General features: G+C 33.6%; 1 protein-coding gene across 1 annotated transcript in view; it reads right to left on the bottom strand.

The window, feature by feature from the left end:
* Positions 1-5,542, bottom strand: part of LOC133202317 (protoporphyrinogen oxidase-like) — a 38,556-nt gene extending 33,014 nt beyond the window's left edge. Inside the window, exons 1-5 of the mRNA XM_061338114.1 lie at positions 5,439-5,542; positions 2,291-2,425; positions 2,055-2,154; positions 584-711; positions 19-160 (exon numbers count right to left, since the gene is read on the bottom strand). Coding sequence (XP_061194098.1) covers positions 19-160; positions 584-711; positions 2,055-2,154; positions 2,291-2,425; positions 5,439-5,528 — 595 coding nt within the window. The 5' untranslated portion in view covers positions 5,529-5,542. The remainder of the gene's footprint in view (positions 1-18; positions 161-583; positions 712-2,054; positions 2,155-2,290; positions 2,426-5,438) is intronic.
* Between the last annotated feature and the right edge of the window lie 8,290 nt (positions 5,543-13,832).

The following is a 13,832-nucleotide window of genomic DNA, read 5'->3' as shown; positions in this document are numbered from 1 at the left end:
TAAAAAACATACACCTACCTTCCCTGGTCTGTTTCATTTGATGTTGAAGTTGTATTAAAGAACTGCATCCTGATTTTCCAAAAAGCGAGAACTTGTAGCTAATATCAGCAATACTACTTGCAAATATTCCTCGAAACATTGAATCAGCAAATGCCATTATCTGTCAGTTTAAGAGGTAATATTAAGCTTAAACTTAAATATTACCATAGCTATGGTCTACTAAAAGGAACCATCTCTTCTGGCTTTTTTTTTTAGAAACATTATTTTTTACACTTAAACCTGGGTTTACTTACTAAATTAAATTTTAAAGGTAAAGCTTTGTCTCAGAATAAATTATTTTTTTATTTCAAAGTAATTATATCTTTTATGCAGTGAAGTAAAATAATAGTTCACTAAATACTTCAAGTACAGTTGATGACTAAAATCAATGGGTAGTAAAAAAAAAAACAACAACAACATACTATGTTGCAAAGTGATTCCATCCCTAGAGGCAATCAATGCTATTTCTTCATTCTCTAAAACAACAATTTTCTCTGTTTGTAAACTTGAGGCTTTGTTTTCACAATAAAAGAAAAAAAGTCACCTCTGGGTTACTCCCAAATCTTTTTGACAGGAAAGACTGGACTGACTCATCCTCCATCGGAGATAAAATCCATCTGTCTTTAAAAATTCCCTTTAGGACAGACTTGGTAAGATTCCATTTATCAAACTCTGAAAATATCAAAATAAAGCATGTAAATAAAGATGGGGATGGCATTTACCTCAAATGAACAGGGCCTACCTAGCAGCTTAGTGGTAGATACCTTTAAAATCAACTTTCATGTTTATACAACATGTGATTGTAAAATCTAGATGCCTATTGAAAATATCCTTAATTTAGCCTGACCTTGGATTACAGTCATGACAAACCCTCTGATGATAGGCTACTCTTGTGCCAAATGTGAATTCCTAATGTTTCTCTGTAACAGTTATGAACCAACAAGAATGATTTTGATTTTGTTCAAATGACCTTGATTCAAAGTCATGGCATACCTATTTTGCATAAGCTATTATAAAGTTTTTATGTTGTTAAACACTAGACTTAAGAACTAGGTTAAGATTGAAGACAAGAAACAGGGATACAGACACAACTTATCTTCAACAAAAAGAATTGCTAATTATGCAGAAAAAGATTATTTTAAGCATTTTATGGAGCCTTAGAATCACAAAGGTGTACAGTAAAACATGCTTATAGTAAAGTGCTAGGGATGGACCATTTTGCTTCGTTATAAACGTACTTCATTATATCCATTAGCTTCACAATATAATAATCACTTTGCTATAAGCATCAATTTATTATAAATGTGTTCGCTTTAAGTGTGTTTTACTCTAAATACTAATTGAATAAGTTCACTCCTGCTAAACACATCTGCATGATTTATTGTACTGTGGAATGCAAAATAAAAGGCCCATAGGCCAGAAATTTCACCTGAGTCACCTGCTCTTCCTGACAGAATAAATTTGCATATCAAAGAAACCCCTTAATGTACCCATCAACTTAAAGCCTTGACTTCAACAATTTCAATCAGCAATAACTTCCTAACATTCCTTGGTATTCAACAGTTATGGAATTGGTTGAGTTGAATTTGCAATGCGGATTAATGAAATTTACATCAAAGTATCACAAATATGGAGGCCAGCACAAGATAAGTCAAATTAAATAGTAAAAGGTGTAACAAAACATTTATAAACTGTATTTTTGGGCAAAATGTGTTTTGCAGAACCATTGAACCAAACTACTTACCATCAGCCTGACAGCCTCGGGCAACAGTTTGGTTCTTGGGTCCAACAAGACACACAATACCCTCAAACCCAGTCAATAAATGTATAGTACATGTATTGGATTTGATTCAGATGAACTTCCATTTCCATAATGACTGATGGAAGAAAAAATTTTTCCTACAGGTTGCTTTAAAAATGGTTCAAACTAGTTTGGAGTTAAATGAGATTAAAAGTTAATAATGTATAGCATGAACATGATCATGGATTGGTAATGTCATGAGGACCATAAGCACCTTGTGGAAATTCCTTTAGTTTTCCATTGATAAAAAGCCTTCTCCTCATTTTCTCCTTTGACACAGTTACAATTTCATCTTTCAGACCCAGCATATCCACCTAAGAAAACAACATCACAAATAATGACACCTACACAAGCTTTTCAAGTATAATTAGAATTGAATCATTAATTAAATGAGAACTTTAATTGTGCTACATTAAAAGTCAATATCATCTACAAAGTTGTATAATTTACTAGTTCTAATGTGGTTGCCTCTGCTTTTCCTCCACTGCGGAAACTTCTTGGTCCCCCTTCCAGTACTGTACCATCCTCGAGGTGCTGCGTCTGAATCCACCCTCCCAGTCTATTGCTGCCCTCAATCACAACTATCTGCAAGAATATGGAATAACATCGCTAAATCTTCCTAGATACATGACCATGGGGGTTTTTTTTAGGTCTTGATATCAAAGGTGTGGGCCTTTCAAATTGGGAAAAAATAGTGACATTTTATTGAAAAACATTTAATTGGGAAAAACATTTCATACAAGAAAAGTAAGGGGACCCAAACCAGTGCATTAACTCCTTCTACTTTCAATTTGGCCCAGACTTACCTTATTTAAATAAACAAAGGCTAAAAAATTAGGTTTATTCAACAATTTTGAGGTAATAATTTTAATCTGTGGGACATTTTTTGAGAACTATGAACAATAAAGCTACCCTGCTTTGAATTTTTTCATTGTTTGGGAATTTTAAAGCAAAAACTGGGGAAAATACCTGCCTTCTTGCAGTGGGAATGGGGCCTTATTTTAGCCTGCTGTAGACCCTTAAAAAACCATCACACTACATCTGATTCTACCTCTCCTCCAATATTTACTGTACATGACATAGGCGTCGGAAGCAAATTGAAAGTGGGGTGGCTAATTGAAAGTGGGGGGCTAAACCAACGAAAAAAAGATAAGCCCAATTTTCAATGCCTATATTATGTCTATCTTTGCAAAAAAAGTGGGGGGGCTAAACCCCCCCAAGCCCCCTCCTCCCCCCCGGTTCCGACACCTATGCATGAAGCCTATGACCCATTCCCCAACCCCTAACAGTACTGTCAGGTAATTGACATACATCTCTGGTAATCACCACTTCAAATAAAAGTGGACATCTCAAAACTCATAGGAAAAGCCAATTATATAAAGTAAAGAATAAGTTTGTTGTGTGTACAAGACAGTGGTTGGGGGAAAAAGTAAGATAGGCCCATGAACCACAATGTCCATCACCTTCACCCTGCTGTTCTTCAGAAGAAAAATTTAAAAAGTTCCCCCCCCCCCTTTTCCCTAAAAATAAAGAAAATTTTTTAAGGTATTACCTAGAAAGTGTTACACAGAGACAGAATGTATAACTTTATTATCTTGTCCTTTGACTTTAAAATCAAGATCAATTATTTTCTACGTTTAGTGTATGCAACCATAGAAGCAGTTGTGAATTGAAGTCTGTAAATTCTTATCCTTTAAGCCTCAGAAGAAAGTAAGTTAGCAACATATTTATTCCATTTTTGGGCCCAGAAGGCATACAAAGGCACAAGTATCAGTAACAGGCGGGTTCGCCCAGATCACATGTACACTCCAAGTGGTTTCGCCCCAATTATACCCCTGACCTGTAATTAAAGGTGTCAAAATTTTCCAGGTGTGTATATTGGCAGTTTGCTTTGACAAATCTCCAAAGTTCTATGGTTTTTGCGTGTTTCTATGGGAAAGGTAATTATTGTATCTAAACGGATCTATACGGTACACCTACATGTATTTGATTATGTTTTAAATAATAAAAGTAAATCTACGTAGATCAAAATTTGAGAAAAAGATGGAGATTGTTGGAATAAAATTGAAACGATTAAACTAAATGTATATATTTTACATTTTTTAACACAGATGAAGTTTTTTATTCCCCTGTTCGTGATTTTTTTAAAGAAAAGTTCATATCATCTGTCGTTAATATCTGAAATAACCATTTAGTTTTATAATAGACAACTCATAATTAAATTTAATTAAAGTGCTTAATAATTATGTTAATCTAAACACTCAGTGATCCAACTTTTGCTTCAATAAACATCAAGTACACTGTATGATTGAAGAAAACTATTCGGGGTGAATCCACTCAGGGGGAACAGGGACACGACGCGAAACTACTCAGCGCGAACAGGTAACAGGGACGAAACCATCCGGATTCCAAGTCACAAAATAGAGAGTGAAATGATAGTCAAACAATTAATGAACTAACGTTAATTATGATGATAAGAATACACATAATTTTCATACAAATTAACATGAAAGGAAGAAAAAAAATCAAATAATATTTATGATATTATACAATAATAATACATGTACTACCAGGGACCTTTATCTTAACGTGATAGGCAACTCTCGCAAGTCTCACAATACCTTGTAAGTTGCGTAATTTCGTAAGTCAATTTTAATTAAATATATCTCTAATGCTATCAAATATTTCAGATCAAAACTATAATTCATCTATCAAAAAATCATTCAAGATTTGTTGTTGACACTGTTTATACTCCTTTTGGTGTTTCTTTGATTTATATTTAAATTATATAATTATAATGTATGCTTTTAAATTTAACAAAAATACATTCCAATACACAAAAAGTACTGATTACATTTATCAGAAAACAGGCTTTTTACTGGGAATAAATGTAGTTTGAAAAACTTGTAGTGTTGTGCGTGACATTTTGGGTAAATGAACAATGGCACTGAAGGAGTTGCCTATCCCATTAGAATATAGGTCCCTGGTACTACAGACTAGTTTATTGTTATTTCTCATGATAAATCAACTTTTCTTCTTTTAATGAAATATATGGAGATAATGAACGGTATTCAGGCTCAAAAGTCCATCAAAAACAGTTATGAATGTAATAATGAAAAATGTAATTCAAATATTCCATAATTCATTTCTTTAACCGGTTTATATGTGTGACCATAACATTGGGTAATATTGTTTTTTCTTGATACTTTTTTTTTTTTTTTTTAATTACAAGTGCTTATCTATGGACTCTATTCTATGCCATTTTGTTTATAAAAATTATACAAATGAATTAAAAAAAACGAATTTTATGCTTTCACAACATAATAAGAAAAATTATGAAGATTTGTTATATATAAATAAAATCATAACATTGCGATATGAACTTTTTGGCGATACCCATCCCTAACTTATTTCTCGCTATATATATATTTTTTGCTTATTTATTTTTCAATGTGAATCTATATCCCATTGGGATATTATAACCCAAGTCTATTATATACCATTTGGGCTAGTTGTCACACTCTGATAAAATAAAAAGTCCGAGGAATCTCGGATTAGTAAACAGCTGTTCAGTACAGTCCATGTGATTAAGGTCTACCTTAGACACACTCGGCAATGACATTCGTGAAAGAAAGAAGGCTGAGGACAATCCAGCAATGCCGCCTCCAAGCACTGCAACTGTTCTCATTTCTTTTAATTAAACTTAAATTCCAATCGACCAATGTAGGAAAATTGTCAACAAATAACGATGTGCTTAAACTATAAAGCACCTCATTGAGCTAGACAATGTTGTCTAACAACAGAACCGATCTAAGATCAGTATCCGTATACATTTTCCAACTTTTTCGCACTTGCTCGTAACAATACAGTGTATATGTTGTTGGGTTTTTTTAATTGGAAAAAGTAATATATCACTTTGCCATTTAGAAAAATAAATAAGATTAATTTAAAAAGAAAGAAAATTTGTTAATGATTTACTATGTAAGCTTTCAAGAACATTTTTTTTTATATTTTCACCAGCTGTTCACTCTTGCTTCGCACTCGTGAAAATATTTTGAAAAAAAAATCCTGTCTAAATCATAAAATAAATTCCATATTCAACTGCTAAAAAACAATGAATATCCTCTATATATGAAACTGCATGTCAAAAGAAAATACGAAATATTTCCTTATAATGTATTTTAAACCTAAGGAAGCCTTAAAAAAATCAAATTACGACCGAAGAAAGACAATTGATACAATATATTCTGAACATGATACTGTAAAAATATAGATTTAATGTTTGGCACCAAAAAAGTCATAGATAAAATGCATCGGAATCAATCAATCATATTTCAGAAATTTAGAAAACATAAATATATTGGGTTATGATGCGTATTGATAACTTGATGAAAGCCAAGGACTTATTTCCAGTGGGATCCTTAAAGTTGTTGGCTAGATGTTAAGTACAAATATGTTCTTAAAGAAATGGGATCAAGTTGACAATACAATGATTATTTAAAAAAAAATGCTGTTTGCATATACCAAGTCTTAACGTGAATAACAAGCATTATGAAAGTATTGATTAAGCAATACTAGTCCCCTACCGGCAAGTGTAATCTAGTTCCCCTTAAAAAGGCAACCTATATACATAAACTATGTATTATAGGTGAGGTAAGATTTTTTTTAAACATGGTATTTCTTGTCTGAAAGTGTCAGAATCTTTACTGTAACACTTTTTAAGTGTATTTAAAGTAGATTCAAAATTTTATTACTTTATTTTACATTTTATCAATCCGGAAGACAAGCCCCTGTAGTTGATATAAAGTCAGATAGAATTATAATGTTTACTTCATAAAATTAAGAGCAAATTTTTGGAGTTATGTATGTGAGAAATCGCGTAGCGCTATTTTAGCACAAGAATGAAGAAAAATCGGCGAGGAATGCAGTGTAAATTACCCTATAAATACAGAAAATGTGCTTGTATAGAGAATTAAGGCAAAATTTAAAAAAAATATACGTTAACTAGATTTAGATATGTTTTAAACTTTTGATGTAAAAAAAGGTAAAAAAAAAAAATGTGTTTCGTGACAGCGTTATGATCTCAATATGATAACAAATTATGTTTTCGGCGTCGAGTATTCGAATCGTAAAAAGCTTTCATTACTTGTGATAACTTAAGTTTGCTGTTTAAATATTATAACATTAAACTACCAATTCCACCAAAAGTTATACATGTATCTCTAAATATTTGTACTGAAGAATTTTTCAAAATAAAATCATCGCAGATTTTTCTTTCTCATGGTGACGTCATAATCAAATGTGCACAAGAAAGTCGTCCAAATCGTATAAATTGCGTATACAGACAATTTTTACAACGTCAGCAAACCTGCGTTCTACGTCAAGTGTATTGTTATTGTCTTATTATGATGTCATAATAGAGCGATTGCGCTCCGTTGTCGTCGCCAAACAACTGTTTTATGATTGATATTCAGATCAACATGATCGTTACAGCTCATCTATTATTCTTATCCGCGCAGTGGACCTACAAATGGATTTCGTCGAAAATTCAAGGTACTTCAGAATATATTTAGATTTCAAGTTCTGATTTAACTCAAATATTTAAAACTTCTCTTCAAATTTTCAAATTATCATATTAAAAAACTTTGTACGAAGAATGTGAATCCCGAGAAAATAAGATGGAAATCTGCTTGTAAAACTTTCGCGAGCCAAGGGTTTTCGGTCCGCTAAGCCTTCCACATATTGTGGGAAGTATAGTGATCCAAAACCCTAGGCTTGCGAAGATGGGCTGGTAATTTAAAAGAAAAAATGTTCCTTTTTCATATAGTACATGTATATGGTGAAACAAAATTTTTCGATGATGCCTCAAAGTCCTTTTTGTATGAATAACTTAACAAATATATACTGGTATTCCTTTGTATTAATACCAGAAAAAATGTTCGTTACATACCGGTATTCCATACTTATATATTCCATATTTAAACAGGTAACGAGGGCATCAAGTCTGAGACTGTCGTATTACCCGTCGAAGAAGATCCAGTTCCAACAACAGCCTCTCACAGCAGTGCCGCTACTCCCCGGGCTGTACCCTCCTCTGATACCTACTGTGGATTTCGGAGGGGATTCCTGTTGTAAAATTATTAACTAAGGACGGCCTATGGGAAAATGATTACAAAAATTCAGTTTTAATTATACAACCAACTTGATGAAATAGACAAAATTTGGATATGTATTTCAAGGTGGATTGCAGCAAAGATTTGATGTGCTAACCTGAAAAATACAGAGCTACAAGCATAAGGGAATTTCCTTTTTCGATTTTAAATGTTGGTCTTCATCGGAGTGCATATACCAAAGAAACATCGCACGAAAAAAAGCATAAGGAACCGTTCAGTAAAACACGCAATGCTATAAACCAGCTGGAGAAGGACATGCAATTTTTTCCCCAAACAAGTCCACTTATGTACATGCCGACAGCTACTCATTTTAAGAATATTGTGCCCACTGATGTCTTTAGATACGCTCTGAGGTCTTTTTGTTCAAATGTCAAGAAATACACAATGTTTCCAGAAAAGAAGATTCTTGGAAATGGGATCTTGAAATCAATGTACTTACAATTCCCCGTGTCTCAAAATTCGTTGACAGGGATTTTGTCGAATGTATTTTAAAATATTCTGGGTAATTTTATGGCAAATCCTTTCTTGTTGTATTCCATTAAAAATCGAGAACTGCATATACAATGAGTTTTATCTTTCTTGTTTTGAAAATTAGAGGACACTCAAATCCCAAAATCACAAACATTCCCGTTTTCTGTACTTTGTATTTTTTTTTATTTATTTAAATAGATATCGGGAAGTTATGCTCTCATAAAATTTCATTTGAAAAATAAAGTGATTGAAACACTTAGTTTTAAACAGTAAGTTGTTTATGCAGACCTCGATGTCTTATTTATTCAAAGCCTGACTATACTAGTATATAATAATAAAACAATCATGGACTTCGCCTTGGTCAATATTGATATTTTTCTGGTGAATAACAAACCATATTCACCACCGAAAGAGTCCATAATTGTTTTATTATATAGTCAAGCTTTGAATAAATAAGACATCGAAGTCTGCATGACGATACCATTTTCAATAACGAACATCATCTGTCGTCGAAAAATTAAAAAAAAAAGTCCAGATTACAGCTTAACACTTCGTGTTTTCCTTTTGCTGTGTGTAAGTCATCGAAATGTTTAGAAAATAATTCTGCGACAGACTTGCCCAACATTTTTCTTGTTCAGATACACAGCTAGCTCCGGCCGTTGCAACCATTGTTTTCAACGTTGTTTGAGGTATTGATTGTGACGTCACAATGCCACTGCACGCGCACTCACATTCCGGTGAATACGGCCTCAAATCCAGTGAATATGTAGTATTATGAACTGTTTGCGTTTGTATAGATTACATAGGGACTATTTATAGACTATATAATAATATACAATTATGGACTCTTTTGATGGTGAATATGGTTTGTTATTCACCAGAAAAATATCAATATTGACCGAGGCGAAGCCGAGGTCAATAATGATATTTTTCTGGTGAATAACAAACCATATTCACCATCAAAAGAGTCCATAATTGTTTTATTATATAGTCAGAATTTGAATGAATAAGACATTGAAGGCTGCCTGACGATTCCATTTTCATTAACGAACTTCTGTCGTAGAAAAATAATCAAATGTCCAGATTACAACCTATATCTTCGGTGTTTTCTTTTCGCTGTGTGTAAGACATCGAAATGTTAAGAAAATAATCCTGCCATAGACTTGTGAAACAATTTTTCCTGCTCAATATCTAGCTAGCTCCGACCGTTGCAACCATTGTGCTCAACGTTGTTTGAGGTATTGATTGTGACGTCACAATGCTGCTGCACGCTCACTGACCCTCCGGTGAATATGTAGTGTTATGAACCGTTTGCGTTTGTATAGATTATATAGGGACTATAAATAGACTATATAATAATACACAATTATGGACTCTTTCGGTGATGAATATGGTTTGTTATTCACCATCGAAAGAGTCCATAATTGTATAATATTTGTAAGAAAAGTAATGAGCCGTGATACGTTTTTCCATACATTTTTTGTTTTAAATCAGAGACATCCTTTATATTGGTCATTAGGGAGCCTATATTTTAGAATGTTTTTATACCATCTACATGTACGTGCGATATGACAGTCTGTTATTAAATAGAAAGTATCTTTTGATCCAATTACAGTAGAGACCTGGTATATGTGGACATACATGTATTTAATACATGTATTTATAAGAAGTCTCCATCCTTTTTACACAATAAAGGTCAAGGTCATATCAAGAGGTCAAATATTGTGACGTCATCAAGCGATTCTTTTAATTTTTTTGTATTGAATATATTTTTTAATTCGCCAAAATATCTGAAACTGTCTGTTTAATTTTTTGTCATTTTTGACCCACTTTAATCTAGATTCCATTTCAATCATTCTGTTAATTTTTTTTAATTTTTTGAAAAATTAAATAATACATTTTCTCTTAAGAGAACTTTGGATGTTACTTACCTGTGAATTTTCAATTCCTGGGCTATGTACATGTATGTTCTATTTTTTCAGCATATTTTACTCATATAAACCAGTATTAATATAATTTACTAAAATGAAGTAACAGAAAGGTTGTATTTATAAAAAGTATCACACATTTTTGTAATAGATCGATTGGAATTAATTTTTAGGTCACCTGAGTCACTCAGGTGACCTATTGTTATCCGTTTTTGTCCGTCGGCGTGCGTCGTGCGATGTGCGTTAACATTTGAACATTTTTAGCTTCTTCTCTGAAACCGCTCAACCAATTTCAACCAAATTTGGCATATAGCATCTATGGGTAAAGGGGAACAAAAATTGTGAATTTCATGGTCCCTGCCCCTCTGGGGCCTGAGGGGTGGGGCTAAAACCACCAAAATTAATGCAATCTTTAAAAATCTTCTTCTTTACTCCTGGACATCAAGCCGTCAAACTGTTGGCATGATTGTAATAAGCACTGAGCCCTCTACCAAAATTGTGAAATTCATGGCCCCAGGGTCAGGGGTTCTGGTGCTAGGGCGGGGCTATATAGATCATATAGTGAAAGTGCATTATTTCTTTTACAATCTTCTTCTCTGCTCCTGGGTATTAAATAAACTAACTAAGTATATAGTTATGATGAGTAAGAGTGCCTCTTCCAAAATTGTGAAAATTCATGGCCCCTGGGTCAGGGGTTCTGGTGTTAGGGTTGGGCACTATTGATTATACGAGGGTGGTCACATGCTTAATTTTCTTAATGAAATCCGCAAACGCGTACGATAATATCTTAATATAGACCATGATTTAGTAAATATATGAAAAATTAAAACTATGCACTCTGTTTTATGAACATTATAGGTGTAAATACTTTGTATATGCAAGCCGCACAGCCCAGTCTGACGTAACGCTAATTTCATGATAACGTCAAAAATATGGATTTTGAATTTTTATCACATGTTCATGGACACATGCTAATTTTCTTTATTATGCCACACTGCCAAGTGTGTGCATTATATTTATGTATAGACTATAAATGATTTAATTTTTAAAATTCAAAACAATACACGATAATTTACGAGCGTCATCAATATAAACAGTTCGTATACACAGGCTGCACAGCCCTGTCCGACTAGATTTATAACAACGTTATGAACAGGGATATCCTATTTTCATCAAATAACAGTGGTTTTCCACTTCATGTAGTGTCTCCGAAATTTTACACACCGTTGAAAAATCGTATACACCAATTACAAATCAATGAACTGAATATATTCCAATAATTTCAAGTTGTTTGAATAAATATTTTGTGCCTGATGTCGTTTCAATCATATTAAATCATAATTGTATGATTGGAAGCTGTTCCGTTCGGATGGCCGACGTCGCTTTTTTTGTCAATTTTTGAAACGTACTTCTTGCGGCTTTTGCTTAATATTCTCACTGTCTATTTAGTAAGTAATACTAAAGATATCAGAAAATGACGATAGCCGCTTTATTTGCAGCACATTTAATTTGTATTAAGCTTTGACTCGCTTTATAAAAAAAAATAATCATTTTAATCAGAACACTTTTTTAAAAAGTTTATGGCATTTTAACCCTGGTCCATGCACACTATCGGCGACCTTTAATGACCGCGATTTTTACAAAAAATATTAAGTTCAAACAATAAAAACCAAACTATTCTGACTTGGATTTTCATAACTAATACTTTGGTATACAATAAGTATATCTTGAACCATTCATTTTGACTAAAACGCCATTGTCCACGAACTTTTTGGACAACCCTCGTATAGTGAAAATGCATTATTTCTTTGAAAATCTTCTTCTCTGCTCCTGGGTATTAAATAAACTAACTAAGTACATAGTTAGGATGAGCAAGAGTGCCTCTTCCAAAATTGTGAATTTCATGGCCCGTGGGTCAGGAGTTCTGGTGTTAGGACGGGGCTCTATTGATTATATAGTGAAAATGCATTAATTCATTGAAAATCTTCTTCTCTGCTCCTGGGTATTAAATAAACTAACTAAGTACATAGTTAGGATGAGCAAGAGTGCCTCTTCCAAAATTGTGAATTTCATGGCTCCAGGGGCAGGGGTTCTGGTGCTAGGGCGGGGCTCTATTAATTATAAAGTGAAAATAATTTAATTCTTTAAAACTCTTTTTCTCTGCTCCTGGGTATTAAATAAACTAACTAAGTACATAGTTAGGATGAGCAAGAGTGCCTCTTCCAAAATTGTGAATTTCATGGCCCCTGGGTCAGGGGTTCTGGTGTTAGGGCGGGGCTCTATTGATTATATAGTGAAAATGCATTAATTCTTTGAAAATCTTCTTCTCTGCTCCTGGGTATTATTGAAACAAATTAAATACATAGTTAGGATGAGCAAGAGTGCCTCTTCCAAAATTGTGAATTTCGTGGCCCCTAGATCAGGGGTTCTGGTGCTAGGGCGGGGCTCTATTGATTATAAAGTGAAAATGTTTTAATTCTTTAAAACTCTTTTTCTCTGCACCTGGGTATTATTTAAACAAACTAAGTACATTGTTATGATAAGCAAGGATGCCTCTTCCAAAATTGTGAATTTCGTGGCCCCTGGATCAGGGGTTCTGGTGCTAGGGTGGGGCTCTATTGATTATAAAGTGAAAATGTTTTAATTCTTTAAAAATCTTTTTCTCTGCACCTGGGTATTATTTAAACAAACTAAGTACATTGTTATGATAAGCAAGGATGCCTCTTCCAAAATTGTGAATTTAATGACCCCAGGTTTAAGGGTTCTAGTGGGGGGTGGGGGTGGTGGGTGGTAGGGGGGCTTCTATTGATTATAAAGTGAAAAAGCAAAATTTCTTTGAAAATATTCTTTTCTGCTTCTGGTTAAAAAAGCAAAGAAGCTAAGTGTATAGTTATGATGAGCAAGAGTGCTTCTTCCAGAGTAGTGAATTTCATGACCCCTGGGTCATATGTGCTGGTGTGAGGGTGGGGCTCTTGATAATATAGTGAAAATGCATTAATTCTATTAAATAATCCTGTTTGCTCCTTAGTGTTAAGCAGATAAACAAAGTGATTAGTTATGATGAGCAAACTTATAGTCCCAGTGTCAGAAGCTCTGGTATTGCGGGGGGGGGGGGGGGGGGGGGGCTCTATTGATAATATAGTGAATCTGTAGTAAAAATGCATTATTTCTTTAAAAATCTTCTCCACACCTGGGCATATCTGAGGCAAACAAAGTAAAAGTTTTTATAAGGAAGGGAATTTTTACCAGATTTTTGAACATCTGGACCATTTGGTCAAGTGTTCTGGTCCTGGCCAGGGCTCAATTAGTTTGTATTCTACTGAGAGGAGTTATTCACCTTTGCCATTTACTTTTGATAATTTATCACTGTAAATAATGTACTTGAAAGGTAAATAGAATAAGAGAATTATGCAAAAACCT

This window comes from Saccostrea echinata, unplaced genomic scaffold, assembly GCF_033153115.1.
Source record: "Saccostrea echinata isolate AGI-Se365-2 ecotype Australia unplaced genomic scaffold, CSIRO_AGI_Sech_v1 ptg000047l, whole genome shotgun sequence".
Lineage (NCBI taxonomy): Eukaryota > Metazoa > Mollusca > Bivalvia > Ostreida > Ostreidae > Saccostrea > Saccostrea echinata.
The sequence above is the reverse complement of the archived record's forward strand: the minus strand, read 5'-3'. Positions and strand labels throughout refer to the sequence as shown.